Source organism: Apodemus sylvaticus, chromosome 16 (assembly GCF_947179515.1).
Source record: "Apodemus sylvaticus chromosome 16, mApoSyl1.1, whole genome shotgun sequence".
Taxonomy (NCBI): domain Eukaryota; kingdom Metazoa; phylum Chordata; class Mammalia; order Rodentia; family Muridae; genus Apodemus; species Apodemus sylvaticus.
The window spans coordinates 50,211,891-50,229,161 of NC_067487.1; the positions used below are offsets into that span (position 1 = coordinate 50,211,891).

Genomic DNA, 17,271 nt, shown 5'->3' on the forward strand with positions numbered 1-17,271 from the left:
TAGCTGAGAAAGACTCCATTCGAGATAGCTTTGCCCCAGTGAGCGTGGCCCAGATGCTGGCTTACACTGTTGTCTGTTAGTGTCATGCTGTCTGGGTCAGCTGAAGGCCCCACCACTCTGAAGACAGCTTCTTCTCTAAAAGCCATTCTCAGAAGCTGAAAACACAAGCAAGCATGGGTCACGCGGGTGCTCAGACAACTGCCTGAGGAGCTGTGCTCCTCAGGGAACTTTCTAGAAGCTCCTACCAGCTCTGGCACCAGCCGGAGGGAAGTGTAAGCTCTCTACCAGCTGCCCTGGCCTGTCGCCACGCCTCAGTGCGGCTTGCTTGCTTGTTTTGCTAAAAGCTGCATCTAGGGTAAGGCTGTTGCCATGTCCACGGTGACAGAGCCTCTGCTCGCTCTCTAGTTTTTCCATGGTTACTGACAGACTGTGCTTCATTGTAAAGCTATATATTCCATAGAGCAAAAATATGACAGCTAAAGACTGTAGATGCTGCCTATTCTAGAAAACGGGATAGTAAATTTCATGAGGTAGGATAAAATTAGGGCTTCTAGTGCAATGGTGATTGCCTTAGTTAGGTTTTATATTGCTGTGAAGAGACACCATGACCACACAATTCTTATAAAGGAAAACATTTAACTGGGGCTGGCTTACAGGCATAGAGTTTCGGACCATTATCATCACGGCAGGAAGCCTGGCTCAAGGCAGGCAGACATGGTGCTGGAGAAGGACCTGAGAGTTCCTCATTGCATCCACAGGCAGCAGGAAGAGACAGTAGGCCACCGGCTCTGGCTTGAAACCCACCCTCTGTGACAGGCTTCCTTCAACAAAGCCACACCTACTCCAACAAGGCCATACTTCCAATAATGCCCCTCCCTATGAGTCTGGGGGGGGGTCATTGTTATTCAAACCTCCAAAATAATCATTAGTTTCTTTACCTGAGGTGTTGATACATTGATACATACTTTCATAGTTACCTAGATTTTCTCTTTATATATGTGCATATAAATATCTGTATTTGTACAAATGTCATATATCATTTTATATGTATCTTTTGTACCAAAAAATTAGTAATTCCTTTTAGCTCAAGGTTTACTCTCCTAAAATAATCTTTACATTTTCCGCTGCTTTAAACTGCCCTTTACTGAACTTCCTCCATGTAAAGTAATGAGAACTTTGGAAAGGGAGCCTAGTGGACAATAATAATACAGTCCCTGTTCGCATGACATCAGCACTAACTTCACAAAGGGCTAAAGGTAGAAACACAAATGTCAAAGGACCAGGAAGTGCACCATGCAGCTAGAAAAATCAAAACAGGTTGGCAGGAAAGTGTCAGCATGCAAAGGGATGACATGCCTTGACTACATGTGTGTGACACAGAAAAGACTTGTGTTAGGGTGCTCAGGGCGAGTGACTGAGCTAGGAGAAATTATGACACACATACATACATACATACATACATACATACATACATACATACATACGGATGAGATAGAAAGAGAGACAAACATAGAAAGAGACAGACAGACTGACAAGACAAACACACAGAGACAGATGGACACAGAGAGAAGTGGGTACTTCATACTGAGTAGTCTTCTGTGCCAGAGGAAAGGTCTAGAAGAGAATGGCCAAACAGCAGGAGAGATAGATGTAAGAGGACCTGGAAGACATTATGGAAAAGAAAACAGCTGGTGCTGAGCCTTTAGGAGGAAAGAGCTGGAGATGTTTAGGGAGCAGAGAGTAGCAGGTAGGGAAGAGAGATGGGGAGGTAACATGGTGGTAGGAGGCAGGCTCATTACAGAAGGCCTTCTCATCCATAAAAGAGGGGCACACAGGGCAAAGGGGACTAATTCTAAGACTACCAAGAGCATCATAATCATAGGCGATGCGGTCTAATACTTGAGAATTGCTACTCATTCAGTTTTGGGGATGAAGTGTAGTGAGATAACAAGATAGGAAGAGAACCTGAAAGAGGCTGCCGTGGTTGTTCAGACAAAAGATGGGGTGGTGTGGAGAGCCCGCCCTTGCCTGACAGCCTTTAGCATCCTGGTGAGCAGCTTCCTCTAAAGCAAGCAACCGTGTCCAGCTAGAATGAACCACGAGATCCTTGCCACAGTTCCCCACAGTAGCAACAAGGATCACAAAGGCCCCGTTCTGAACACAGTGTAACCTACTGTGAACTGCACAGAAGATTTCATTTCTGGGTTTTAGGATCTTGCCACTCAGCTCCCCAGTTATATGTTTCCCGAACCTTCTCTGACTTCATAAAGCCCACACAGAGGCTCTCCTTCATGCTATCCAAATGCTCCGCCATTAGGTCTACTATGTTTAGTGTGGCTCAAATTCCCTTAATCAGACAAAGCATCAACTGTATGGGGAAAATAATCTTGCCAGGCAGGAGGCCTCCAATTGATTATTCAATGCCAAACTCTCAGCTCTGATATCATATACATAGTGCCAACATTAAGCGGTTTAAGTTTGAGAGAGAGGGTGTGGTGGGTGGGATACATAGAAGAAGTCAAAGAGAGGAAATGATATGATCATACTTTAATTTCAAAAGAAACATTAACAAAAGTAAAAGCAAAATCAACAACAATAACAAAACAAACAAATGGAAACGAGTTAACTATACATCTTTAGAATGAAGCAGATTTAATGTGAGATGTTGTGGCAGGGATTTGGATGCAGACCAGGGGACCTAGTCCTCAAAGCACAGGCTCTGTATTCAAATGTCATGGTGCAAGCTGTCTTTAGGCACCAACCATGCCTTGTCCCATCATTTCCCCTCCCAGTGAATGACACCCACCTTCATCATTGCTTTAAGCTTGAAAACTCCATGTTAGCGACTTATAGTTGTGTCTTGTAATTGTCCAAATGCTTAAAATATGCATTACTATTGTGCTATTTTAGCCAGGCTACAAATAATTCTAGCACTGTCTCTGATGAACTCTGACCACTAAAGAACGTTTTCCTTTGCGACACTTTCGAGTTCCCTTTTTATGGTGAAGAAAGGTGAAGTAAAAGACTTAAGTGGTTTGCTCAAGATGATACCGAGGGCACGATCTGTTCAAAGAAAGCCCAAGAATGACTCAGGCAGGCCTCCTGAGAACTTTGAAGGACTTGAGAGAAAACGTTTAGGTGCTGGCGCTTGAGAGCACCCCCCAAGGACTTGGAGAACGTAAACATTCATATTGCTGAAAGTGCCTTGGAAGATTCTAGTAAAAGACCTGGAGTTCATGACCATTGCAATTCAGAGTTGTGGTGTTTGTTTGGTTTGTTTCCTGTTACCTAAAATGCCAATCAAGCTACATGGGAACTGAGGTATCTGCCACTGAATGACAGTCCTAAGATGGTTAATGTTAGAGAAGGGCAGAGATTCTGAAGAGAATTGACAGAGGAACTTACAATTCTAAGAAATTAATATAAGGTACATATTCTCAGAGATGTGTCTATTAAGGAACCCTTGGAGTTCATCCTACGTTCTTGCTGACACAGCCAAAGAGAACTGCTGCTCTATGTGGGGGGAAAAAAGCAGAGTTAGTGGGACTCCCTCTAGCCCACCTAGGACCATGAGCCTTGCCTGGCCATAACCAGTGTTCTTGTGTAGACTCTGGCTTCTATATGAGGAGGAACTTACTTCTGAGGCATGTTTCCCTCAGAGGGAGTGAAGTGTGTTCTAATTACCAGGATCCTTAGAGGCAGGTCCTCTGCCCCATGCCGAGTCTGTTTGTGTTGGTTTGATTCCATTGTCTTCTGCTCTGAGAGACTAGAGTTACTCAGGACATCACTATTTTTGGTGAAAAAAGAAAACACCCAAAAAAAGCAGATTGGAAACAATTACTATTCTGCTCTTCTGTGCTTCCCCAGATTTCTTTCTCAGAATCAGTGTGCAGGTGAGATATTGGGGCTCAGGGCATGGACTCAGTTGCTGCTCTCCTTGGAGAAGCTAACAAGCCAGCTCTACTTCTTCCACATTTGAAGTGGCAGGAATGATTGACAGTCTATATGTGAGCCAGGTGTCTATGGATCCAAATGCTCCCAACTCCAGCCTGACTGAGGCACCATCTCAAAAGATGGTCATTTATTAAAATAAAAACAACAGCAAAACTAGGATATTATATTATTCTAAATATTTCCCAAGAAAATGGGCAGAAGCAATGACTACTTCTGAGTCTGTAATTAATGCTAGTTTTATAGTAATATCATCAGAGGACCCAAAGATCTGCTGAAGTTCTGGTATATAACTGTATATTGTATATGTGTGTACACATATACAATGTTGTGTTTAACTGTATGGCTTAGAAAGATACACACAGACTGAAGTGAGGTGATTCCTGCCTTAGAAATGCTGAACTTGGTAGCATAGCGTTACATCCGTGGAGGAGTGAAATGGCCCAATTCCTTTCCATATGCAATGGGTACCAAAGTTTTCAGTGTTCTTTTTATTTTCGTGACCAAGAGAGCAAAGGGGGGGTGTGTGATGGAAGAAGAGGTAGTGTTGTTCAAGTGGAGTCAAAGCCTCAAGTCCTACTATCTGATCTGATAGCAGTTAGGAAAGACTTAGATGAAGAAAGGGAGTAGGACTGGAAGGAAGTATATTTTAGACACAAAATCCTGTTTCAAGCATAGTCTCACTGAAATAGTAGTCGTATTGATACTGCGCATTTAAAGTTGGTGGTTTGTTAAGAAAACCTAGGGATCATTTATCCTTTCTTTTCCTATGGTTGAATTGAACAAGATTCAGAGTAGTGTTTTTTGGTTTGATGCTAATTTTTACAGGTTAAATGACTACATGGCTTTGTGGTTTTAGGTTAAATATGAATTTTGGTGAATAGAAATCTTGAGGAAATATACCTGAATCAATGAGAGTACATACCCATAATTTCAGAAAGTTGAAAGCCTTGCTTCAAGCTGTGCTTGAGGTCATCAATGACCCCTACCCTCCTCACCCACCCAGCCTCTCCAACCCCTAAACCCAGTAAGACCAGATTACTTAGAATCCACCTAGTTCAAATTATGACAACTTTTCAATGTATTCTTCTGCTCAATCTTGTAGAGCAATTTGTCAAAAAAAAGAATAAATAAATAAATAAATTCAATAAAAATATATCTGGATTGTCCTAACTTTTTGTACCTACTAAAATTTCTTTACTGTTTATTTCTGATATATACAATACTTTTACATATACTACATTCATAATATAGCATGTATCATAATATATGCTATTATATATAAATATGTTATATAGAATATATAAAATTTATATATAAGTATATGCAATTGTATATATTTAATATATATTTAAAAACAAATTGTCTTATAAGGGTCACAATCTTCAGTGTCAATTAACCACCATGAAGATGATGGTGTGTGGCCTCTCCAGGGAAGCCCTTTTGCATTGGTTCCAAGTCTATAGAACCTTCAGAACGTCTGACTCTGCTCACCACACACTTGTAGACAGTTGCATTTGTGTGGGGCCTCACATAAATGGAGTCATACCGTATGCACTTTTTTTGTATGTGGCTTCTTTAATGCCACAGCATGATAGTCATTCACAATGCCCGTGCATATTAATGGCTGGCTTATTTTGTGGCTGTATCTAACTCACTGTTATGAATTTCCAATGCCTTTTCCCCGATTCTTCCTGCTGTTGGATGTACAGACTGTTGCTACCCTGAGGCATTATGAATACAACTACTATATATGAAAGTAACACTGTCCACTCTAGAGCATACAGCTGAGAGTAGAATTTGTGTCTTTTACTTCACTGGGCTTTTACTTGGACTCCTTCTTAGCTGCCGGGCATAGTCTAGCCTTTGTAAGTCTACAGAAGAACAAAACACTGTGTGCCCGTAAGCCTGAGTGGCAGACTCCACAGCTCTAAGCTGTCCACTAGCATAGAAACACCTCCAAAGACTCATTCTTCTAATTTGTCCTCTGTAATTTCTATGGCTGGGTGTTTATATCATGTTAGATTTCTACAATCCCCCAATCAAAATAATTAACACTTCCATATACAAATTAAGAGATTTCAGATTAGATTTTTTGAAAGATTATAAAAGGATGGATACGCTCTACCCAGCCTCATTCCCACAATGTATCCTGAAACAAAGGAGGGAAACACCTCAAGGACAGCAAACATATTCAGCTCCATGATAGTAAAATCAAACCAACAAACAATTTGGGGGGTTTTCATCTGCTATCTATGTAAATAGTTAAAATTATCAACATATCAAACACTGACAATGCAGAGAAAAAAGAAGAGTCGCTCACACAATTGCTAGGATCTGTGTATAAAATGGTAGGCATACTAGCAGCCATTTGGGATTCCATAGGACTGCAAGTGTTCATATTCAAGGATTCAAAGCATCCATTTACCAGCATGTCCTAGAGAAATTCTCCTTAAGATTATCAAGGGTATGGAATGCTACAGGCAGTATGGAGAAGCATCTAATTCTTTAATTCATGGTAAACCATGCTTTGAAATGCTGTGGAGGAGAATGGGAAAACAGATGCATGCCCAGACTAAATAAATGCAGTTGGCCCTTTGTGTCTGCACAACCTGCATGTGAGCAGTCATAGGTTTCTACTTCCTGAGCTAGAGTCTGTGAAGTAGATCATGTACACATGTCTGTGCCTCATTCAGAGATAACAGAGATAGTGTTAAATCAGTAACAACCATGTATTTATTTATTTGTTTGTTTGGTTTTGTTTGTTTTGTACACAGTAATGGAAACAAAGCCAAATACTACAGTAAAGTATAGGATGGTTTTTTAAAAAACTCTCACCTAACAGTCTATAAAATATTCTTCTTCCAGTTCCCTTGCCTGTGGAGGTATTGTGGGTATTGCTCTTAAGTTCAGATCACAATGACCACTCCAGATGTAATGGAGCAGTATCTTTGGGGTCCTAGGAATTCACTCTTGAAAACTCCATCAGGGATTCGGACAGACTTTCAGATTTGGAGATATAGTCCCACACCAAAAACTATCTGAGTTATCTTCCAGTGAAATCTATCCTGTGCATGGCAAGAATCAGCTATTTTAATGATGCCAGTTGTTACCAGCAAGGGTCCTTTGTATAACGATGATGGTTTGTTTGGCTTCTGTTCATCCATCCATGCCTTCTTCTTTCAACTTCACTTACCACATCTCTTCACTTTAAAGTTTTCATGACTTTTCCACATACATGGTAAAATTTTACTGATTAGAAGACTCTATTAACAATCTACTAACACCACATTAACAATCTGATTACTTTGTGGATTAACCACATAAGCCTATATACAAAAAATAATTTGCTAGCTAAATATGCTACCTTTACCAGCCAATGAAATGCTTTATTTCAAGATGTAGATTCCTGTACTATCTTCAGCAAATAACATGAAGCCTTTCAGTCCTTTATAGAATATCCAGGAAAATTTCCTCAATATGACAAACTTTCAAATAGAATTTACATACATAATTATAAGCCCATGTCTACTGTCATCTATGCAACCCAGTTCATGTGTTTAAAAATACTATTGTTAAAACAAATAGATATTTGACACAAAATTGTTACCATCAATGTATAGGAGAGGAATGTACTTGAATTGATTGTCCAGTCTAGATTATAGCTAAGAGTAAACTTCTTCCCAAGTTCTTTACTACCAAAACCATAGACTAGCAAAGAAAGAAAGAAAAGAAAGAGAAAAAGTAAAAAGAAAGCAGAGAACAAAAATGAGTAAAATAAACTTAGGCACAGCTGTCGTGGTAAAAAGAAAAGAGATTGGGAAGAAAAACAAAATGTATTTTGCTACATTAAAGACTGGAAATTAAGGAAACACAGTTTAAAACAGAACCTAAAAGTTCAGAGAGATAGTTCAGAGGTTAAGAGCACTGACTGCTCTTCCAGAGGTCTTGAGTTCAATTTCTAGCAACCACATCTGATGGTGGGTCACAACCATCTGTAATGGGTTCTGATACTGTCTTCTGGTGTATCTGAAGACAGTGACAGTGTATTCACATACATAAAATAAGTAAACAAAAAACAAAAAACAAAACCCAGTACCGAAGCCATAAAGACAATAGCAACACAACAACACAGCTTTGAACAGAAGCATTATTTCCTCCATAATCTTAAAGAAAACTTTTGCTACTTAAAAAAGTTTGAATTTGAGGTAAGAGCCAGGTAACTACCCTCTGATTTCTTAGTCCTTAATAAATTTAAAGAGGAGTTAATTTGCCTTGGTTACACTTTTAGAGGAGACTATATAAATTTACACAAATGTGTGCATGTATTGCATGTGCATTTATGCATGTTCATGTGCATATATGTGTACAAGTGAGTGTATCTGCACGTGCATGTGTGCACATGTGTGTGTCTGTGTGTATGTGCATGTGTGTCTGTGTGTGTGTGTCTCTGTGTTTCTGAGTGCATGTGTGTGTATGTGTGCATGCGCATGTGTGTATGTGCATATGTGCCTGTGTGTCTGTGTGTGTGTGTGCGTGCCTGTGTGTCTGTGTGTCTCTGTGTTTCTGTGTGCATGTGTGTGTGTGTGTGTGCATGTTTGCCTGTGTGCCTGTGTGTTTGTGTATGTGTGTGTGTGTGTGTGCCTGTCTGTGAAAGGTTAGCCCGTACCTTACTGCACTTAGGGAGAGAGTGGAATGAATATGGCCTGCAGCTCCCCTGCCCCACCAGATCGCTCTTGCCTTCGTAAACTCTTTACTTGTTCACTAACTTGGCTTCAGGCTTCCATTTCCTGCCCACCATGAGCAGCACACTTATTTTCTTGCTCCCTGCTGTTCTCCGCAACTGTCTGTTCCTTTGCTTTCCTTCTAGGGTCTGGAATGATCTGTGGACCCAGTGGCTTCTCCTCCTTGGGTCTCCACGTGCTTCAGGAAGTACATTCACTGCTCTATCCTGTAGCTCTGGCAATTGAACTTAGACCCTAGCACACGCCTCTAATCTGTATCCCTGGCCTCCCTCTTCTTTTAAACCAGTTTATTAGCCCAGAAGCTCGGAATACCTAAGAAACAATTCACATATCAAATGATACCCAAGAAGAAGGAAGGAGAGGCCCCTGGTTCTGGAAAGGCTCAGTGCAGCAGTATAGGGGAATACCAGAACAGGGAAGTGGGAAGGGGGTGGATTGGGGAACAGGGGGAGGGAAGGGGGCTTATGGGACTTTCGGGGAGTGGGGATCCAGGAAACAGGAAATCATTTGAAATGTAAATAAAGAATATATCGAATAAAAATAAATAAAAATTAAAAAAACAGTTTATACATGGTTAATTCCATTTGCTCAAAGGAGTTCTGACACAGTCTAAAAGGCAATATTTCTGTGACTATTTCTACATCATCTATTTAACTCACTGAGTACCTGTTCTCTCTCTTCCTCTTTCTGTCTCTCTGTCTCTGTTTTTGTCTGCCTCTGTCTCTGTCTCTCTCTCTCTCTTGCTCTCTTGCATGGAGCTGGCTATTAGGGACAATATGACAGAAAGATTCCATTTGGAAGCTTGATAGTCAGTCCATTTCATCACGAATGGTGGTTCTTCTCACAGCACTGGGGCAATGTCTCTGAGGAGTGGACATTCATCTGCTGTGCCTCTGCCTATAAACTAGGATTAACAGTGGCATTTCTCCTCTAAGAATTTCTTGGGTATTACACTAAAGGCTTATGACACCTAGTGCTAGGAATGGACTAAATACTGTTACTAAACAAAATAAAGCGATTTCTTTTCTTTCTTGCTGTATTTAGTTTGCTTCCTATCAGATTGCTGCCAATCTGTAACATCCCTATGTGCTGGTGAGTCTCCTAATAAAAGATATTTGACAAATTTACCTGATGAAAATCAGTTAATTAGTATACCAGAGTAGTATGCTTCAGAACATTGTTTGGGAAACCTTCATTTAATGAATGTAAGGATGATGATGATAATTATGAGGATGTTGATGGTATCAATAACAATAATAACAATAATAAACACATTATGAACCTATATATAGGCACTAGTTCAACAGATATTTAATCTTAGGGTTATGCATTGTAACTTCCTTATTTAAATAAGGATTATTCTACCAATCACAAAACAAAGAAACAAAAATACTCAAGGCCTATGTTAGTATGAGTTTTAAAACCTCTTTGAAGAAAACAAAGTATACAATTGATTCTAAAGTGAACATTGTAAAAATGGTTCAAAAAAGAAAAATCATTTAGGCTTGACATATTGATGCAATATATATTTCAAAAAGTTTTGCCTACAAAGAGGGGAGGGTCTTTTATAATTCTGCAGTATCTGATAGCAACTTCCTCACAAACCAGGAAACTTTGCAAGTATTAAATGAACTGTAGGGAGGAGGAGCCCAAGGAGGAAGGAACTGACCAGAATGAAAAGAGGAACAGTTCTCAGCCAAAGAAAGTTTGATAAAAAGTGACAGACAGAGCTGGACACTTCCAGGCTTCATGTGAGTCTAAGCCATTTAAAGGGTTTGGGTAATGAAAAGAGGTAAGAAATGAATTAATGTGTAACCAAGTAGTGATGTTTTGTTACATTAAAACAACTTGGTTGTTATTGTTGTTGGTGGTGGTAGTAGTGGTGATGGTTGTGGTAGGATGTGTGTGTGTGTGTGTGTCTGTGTTTTAATGCATGATTTTGCCTTAGTCATAGTGGGGAAAGAAATCTGCAAGTTGCTGGTGAGGTTGGACCATGCTGCAGTAATCAGCCATGCTAGCTGATGAAAGTGTGCTGTCTGCTTTACAAGGTCTGCTCTACAAAGTACTCGCAATTTGAAGACAAGTGAATAATTATTGGTCCATTTGCAGAAACGGTTGCTTTTCAAAGTGAAAAGAGCTTCCAGGCTGGGCAGAGTGAGCCTCCTTTAGGTGTTATGCGAGGATGTTTCGTTACTATATAAAATATGTCTTTATATGTCCTTTTTATAGCTCACAGGTTTTTCTCCCATACAGTTAGCTTGAGGGCAGGGAAAAGATATGTTTCTTTGGCTATTCTTTTGATCAGTGAATATTCTTTACGTGATTTTCATATTTGGATGTCTGTTCTGCATAGAACTAAGATAACTTCTTTTGGAAACAAAGCAGGAGCCCCTTGCTTCTCTGCATCTACCTAGGGGCCAGCAGCTAGTGCAGCAGAAAACCCCATTCTGTTCTCTTGGATGCCTACCTAGCACCTTCCTAAAACGCTGATTCGCTCCTCTCAATGTTTGAAATTCACTCTGGAAAGGCATCTCACACATCCTGGATAGCATGTGTGCAATTATTTATGCCATGTTATATTAAGATCATCTACCCACAAAGGAAACGAGCCTCTCTGTTTGTAGAGATCATTACATAGATGTGTGTCTGTAGCCTTTGCATCATGTCTGTCCTTGTAAGAGTGAGAGGGCTTCAGAGCCTATAGCTCTATTAATTATAAGTTAGTAATACACTAGTGCATTTTATTATGACTTTTCATGCCCAAATCATTACACCCTGCTTATACTTGCTTACTCTTACTGACTACCACCATTCTGGACGCTACCTTTATCATTTTAACTGTAGACAATAAAATGTGTTGGTTTTGTGTTGGTTTTGGCACAGGGTGTCGTTCTGTATCCTATCTAGCCTCAGCTTCCCTGTACCAGGACTTCACAGGCCTGAGCCATCATGAATAGACTATCAGCACTACATGGTGACTAGATAATTCTATGCTCAGCCCAGCTATATGCCCCTCCCCAGGTCCCTAAGGACCTTGAGAGATTAGGGGTGTTTGTCCCTAAATAGTTATCAAAGAGAGTTTATTATAAACAAGCTACATGTTGGGCTCCACTTGTTTGTATAAAATGCAAAATTGAACATTTGTGCCTTGGTACAATCTGACCTTGAACAGGTTTCTAAGGAGTTGACATTAGAAACGTGCCCCCACCGAGGGCAGGGGACTCCTTTGTAGGTATTTCCTTCCCTGTTCACTGCTACTAGTGCAGCTAGGTATGGAATGCTCCGTCTATTAGCAGATATTTAGTGTATTAGCTCTCCCACACTTAGTCCTAGTGCTGGTGCCTAGGAGACAAATACAGCTAACTCGTTGTTAGGGAGTTATTACCTAGAATCCTCCATTTCATCTTCTGTAAGGTGAGGATAGTAATAGAACCCCACATGAGAGCTGTAGGGTTAAATGCGACAATCCACAGGAAAGTGCTTGAAAGCTGATTTAAGCTATGCCCCCAATTAAATATGAGTGATGGTGCCGTTCAGTTGACAATGGTAAGAAGTCCTATAGTCACTAGTGAACATGTTGAACACACGGGTTGTCAGAATTCCTATGTCTCACTTGGAACATATAGTAAGAATGCTTTGTAGATATAATTGCAGTAGAAAATTCTGTCTGGCTGGGCGGTGGTGGTGCACGCCTTTAATCCCAGCTCTTGGGAGGCAGAGGCAGGCAGATTTCTGAGTTTGAGGTCAGCCTGGTCTACAGAGTAAGTTAGGACAGCCAGGGCTATACAGAGAAGCCCTGTCTCGAAAAACAAAAACAAAACAAACAAAACAAAACAAAAATTCTGTCTGATGGAATACTTTGTGTTCCCTTCCTTGGTACTTTAAAGTTTTAAGGGAACACTTCAAACATCATCTTAACTAAGTGAAAGTCATTTGCTACATTTGTGATCGAGAATTTTTACAAAGGTAAGTTGCTTCACTCAAAAAAGATCTCTTAAATAAGCTTCAGAATAATCTATACCCTCTTTAAAATCTCTCCTCTAAGTATCAGTTAAGATGAATTCAGTTGCTGAATTTGGGAGTCACTTAAAAAATGCCATCTTTTATTCAAATAAATACTGACTGGGTTCATTTTCTGTGCTGGGGGTTCTAATTTGCTCTAGGAATCCAAAGATGGAAGGAGATGGGCCCTGCTCCTCTTTAGACCAGGTAGGAGGAAAGAATTTCCTTGCATTTAGGGTACCACTCTCTGCTAGAGAATGAGCTAATTATTTAAGACTCTAGAGGGAGGAGGGACTAGGGAGTTGGGCAGCCTCTGTCCACTCTGAAGGAGGATGGTAAGGCGTGGCAAAGAGGCAGGAAGCAATGGATAGTTCACACATGGAGAGTTTTATCCTGTTCATCCTAATCTTGGAAGAACCTTATGATTTTCTTGAAAATCGTTGACTAAAATAAACTACTTGGGCAGGGGTAGATTCCTCACTCTCCTTTTCAAACAGCTCATGCTATATTCAATATTAAAAGCAAAAACTGACAATACATGGATCTTTAACACATTTGGTAGATGTAGCAAATTTATAATCTCACGAGGTACTGAGAATACAGTTAATGTATTTTTAATTTACAGCAGGTTTCCGGACGGTATCTCCCTTTTCTTGAGGTTTCTGCTTTGCGGTTGTTATCTGTCTACCTCGGCTTCACTTTGTGATCCACCAAGAGAAAAAGACAGTGGAGAAGAATAAAATCCCCCAATTCACCTCCAGCGTACAGGGCTGGTGACACCCTAAACGGTCACCTTCAGAGACTGAATTTGTGCGTTCTCACGTCCAGTTGCCTCGGGACTTTGCCAGTAATGTTCTTTGAGATCTGGAAAAGAAATGCCTAAAGGATCCCTCCACCTCAGTTTTGAACCGCAACCACAAGAGGCAACCAACCAGAAACTGCCTCTGCTTGTGCCTGTGAACTGATTACCACACCAAGCCACTGAACAGCACTGTGCTGAAATGCTGAAAAGCTTGGTGAGTTCTCCGGTGGGTGTGGCTGTCGGCGTTTCCCTCCTAGTACTCTTGCTGGTCTGTGGAATTGGATGCGCTTGGCACTGGAAACGCCGGGAAAGCACGTCATTTACCTTACCGAAGGTTATGCAAAGGAGAAACAGCAAACATAAAGACTTCACGAAAACCGTTGGCTTGAGTGCCTACGTGACTGGACCAAAAGGCACTAAAACCTCGGCGGAAAGCAAAGGCCACAAATGTGCTGCCAAGAAAAACAAGGAGCAGGGCAATTATGAAAATGTGGAAGTGTGCCCTCCCTGCACCGAAAGAGCAGCTGAGAAGGGCCTGTATGAAAACACGCAGCCGTCTAATCTCGAGGAGCACGTCTACGGCAATCAAACAGACCCCCTCTATTGTAACTTCCAGAAACCTAGCCCTCCTCCTCCTCAAGACGAAGACATATACATCCTTCCAGATTGCGACTAGCTTTGCAACAGACTTGTTGCTAGAGGAAAAACCGATCACTAGTCCTCGGAGTGGGCTGATAGCATCATGATCAAATTATTCCGATGAAATCAGTGGTCTCTTTCAGATCACCACCCTTGTAAATCCTCACTAAGAGAGCCATTATAGACAATTCTAGAATGCCCCCCCCCCGCCCCCAGCATGTGCCCTAGCTTCAATTAAATCTGTGCTGTATTATATCCATTTTTCTTTTGAAATATCTCCTGTAGCCGCTTTCCTTCGTTCCTTCTTCTACCATCTTTTGAGGCTCAGCACTGTTGCAGTCTCCTAGCAGGTCAGCTTTCTCCTGTGCTGAGGGGCTAACCCAAGGCTTCTCATATGCCAGGTTGTGTTCAACTGCTGAGCCACATGTCTAGCCTGGTCTTCCGAGTTACATCCGATCAATAGCCTATGACACAGCAGGTTGATCTACATCATTACTTTGCCCCCACCCCAACCCCAAAATAATAATCTTTAAGTTGCTTGCAAATGATGTAAAGGTCAAAACCCTAACTCCAGGATTCATGACTTTTTTCAGTCACTTTTGTCGGTTATTTCCTCTCACACCTAACTTTGCATCTCTCTGCTCTGCAGTGTGACTTGTCTGCCTCTCAGGCCTGCCTTGGGTCATTTCTTCCAGAATCCCCCGTTTCCAACCTACACTTCCCTTTTTAGACCTTACTGCCTCATTGATTCTTTGAGCATTTAAAGTTATGAATGTTTGCTGTGGATTTTACTACTCATGTACTATGAGGGTGTCTTCAGTTGCAGTTAAACAGAAATGAAGTGGTGCCTAGTAATACTTTTAGACCCCAAGACATCGTCTGAGAAACTGAAAGTTTGGTTAATTGAAGAGGACATGCATCTTGCCGGTTGTCATATAGTTCTGAGAAAAACTAATAAATTTACTAATTCTAAATCTATCTAATGAAGTTTTGCTGAATGTTTTCTAACGATGTGTGTGTGTGTGTGTGTGTGTGTGTGTGTGTGTGTGTGTGTGTGTGTGTTTTATTGCACTGGGTAGTTGGGAGATATGGAGAGAAATTGTAAGCAAGCAAGGAAAGAAAGAGAGAGTGGGCAGGAGAGAGAGAGTGGTGGGGGATGGAGGGGAGGAGCGAGAAACAAGAAAGGAGACAAACCATGAATGTAAACTTTCTACACAGAAAGAAAAGACAATAGATACATACTGTGTTTATTATGAGTCTCTAACCACTGGCTTTTACAGGATGCTCTGAACTACTTGGCTGGGTACCCAGTCCATTGTTACTTTTTCCAGGTAGGAAATCTTTACTGAGTTTGGCTGACAGGAAGTTTTCGTAGAACAGAACACAGAAGGAATTTGTTCCTTCTTGTCCTCTCTGCAGAACAAAATGCAAGCATGTGACTGACTTCAGCATCTCTGGATGCTGTTAGCAGTTTCTCATTCCTCCTAGCCTTATCCCTCTATTAGAGGCTCCTTAGAGGACCTCCATTAGGGGTTCCTTTGGATCCAAGGACCAGCACTCAGATTCCCCTGAGGTATCATCAGGAAACAAAAGTCATTCTGAGTTCTAGGGACCAGCTCTGCCAGGCTCTGAAATTCAGAACTTAGTTTCAGGTTTATAAATATCTGCAGTTACCATCTCCATGTGCTCAGGCCTATGGTGTCCTACCTTATATGGAGGAGTTATCTACCTCCATATAAGTGTGTAAGTTTGTGTGCATGTGCATATGAGTAAGTGTATATGTATGTGTATACATGTGTGTATATGCATGTATGTGCATGTGCATAGGAATATGCTGTGTCTGTGTGTATGTGCTTTTGTGTGTGAGAACATGTGTCTGTGTGGGTTGTGTGTGAGTATATGTATATATATATGTATGTGTGAACAGTTCAATTGTGTATATTACATTCCCTCTGTTAAACTGGAAAAAAATGTTCCTTTCCCAGTTAGACTCCACTATCAACATTTCTTAGTTGCCTATAGTTCTTTGTGTAGGGTTTTCTAATCAGAGCCCCAAACACCAGGCATGAATTCATTCTTTAAAATAATACTTCTGAACCATTTTAAAACTTTGAAACTTAAAAAAAATCGTCCACGAGAGATGAAGATGATAAAGTTGTTTATATCTGTATAGGACAACATTTTTCAATGGTCCTGATACTATTAGAAGATACTATTACCTACTACAACAAAAGAAGAAGCTGTGGCAGAGGAGACAAGATAGCAGCAACAAATACATCAAGTGTAATATAGCTGTGGGCTTATAACACATGAAGGTCTGGTGATGTCCTGTGACTTACAGCAATCATAGTTAAAGTCTGGTTCCAGCCCTTAGCAACAGTGAGTGTATGGTGTATAGACTCTGCTCTCTGCTTTATATCTTACTTCCTAACTCATTATTAATTCTTATGACAAGGAAAGCCTTGCTCATGCCACCATTAGCATTGGATTACAGCCTCCACTTACTGCTTAGGCCAGAGAGTAAGGGTAAAAATGGCTAGGCACTTAAGCCAAGGTGCCAGTTGAGATACTGGGCTTCTTGCAAATAGGTAAGAGAAAGAAACCAAATAGAAGATTCTATTCACATTGTAATTGCCTAGAGCATTAGGTTTTTAACCTTCCTAATGTTGTAACCATTTGATACAGTTTATGTTGTAGTGTCCCTGAACCATAAAATTATTCTCATTGCTACCTTGTAATTGTAATTTTGCTACCAGTTATGAATTGTAATGTACACATCTGTATTTTTGGATGGTTTTACATGACCTTGTGAAAGTGTAATTTGACCACCAAAGGGATGGCAACCCATGGTTTGAAACCCCCTACCCTAGACATTTGTGTTTCCTTTACATCCCTATGTTGAAACTTTACCTCTAATGCCATGGAGTTTGGAGGTGGACCCTTTGGGCCGCGATGAGCTTAGATGTGGTTAGATGAGAATGGAGGCCTCAGGTTGGAACGGTGCCTGTACAGGAAGAGCCAGAGGGCTGCTGGCTTGGCCCACTGGCCCAGTACTTCCTGGTGAGTAGTTATTAACTTACATTTTCCTGAAAGACAGGATGACATCTTGAGTAGATTATATCTTAGTTGTAA

At 40.8% G+C, this 17,271-nt stretch overlaps 1 protein-coding gene across 8 annotated transcripts; it reads left to right on the forward strand.

Moving 5' to 3' along the window:
- Nucleotides 1-10,364: 10,364 nt before the first annotated feature.
- Nucleotides 10,365-15,117, forward strand: Gapt (GRB2 binding adaptor protein, transmembrane). 8 transcript variants are annotated; one of them, XM_052159918.1, is made up of 3 exons: nt 10,369-10,488; nt 12,860-12,905; nt 13,324-15,117. In XM_052159918.1, the coding sequence occupies exon 3, from the start codon at nt 13,700-13,702 to the stop codon at nt 14,174-14,176; it is 477 nt and encodes a 158-aa protein (XP_052015878.1). In that variant the 5' UTR covers nt 10,369-10,488; nt 12,860-12,905; nt 13,324-13,699; the 3' UTR covers nt 14,177-15,117. The 8 variants fall into 8 exon arrangements, with proteins under 8 accessions (XP_052015882.1, XP_052015878.1, XP_052015880.1 ...); XM_052159920.1 differs by having other exon boundaries at nt 13,327-15,117; XM_052159919.1 differs by having other exon boundaries at nt 10,377-10,447.
- The last annotated feature ends 2,154 nt before the right edge of the window (nt 15,118-17,271 follow it).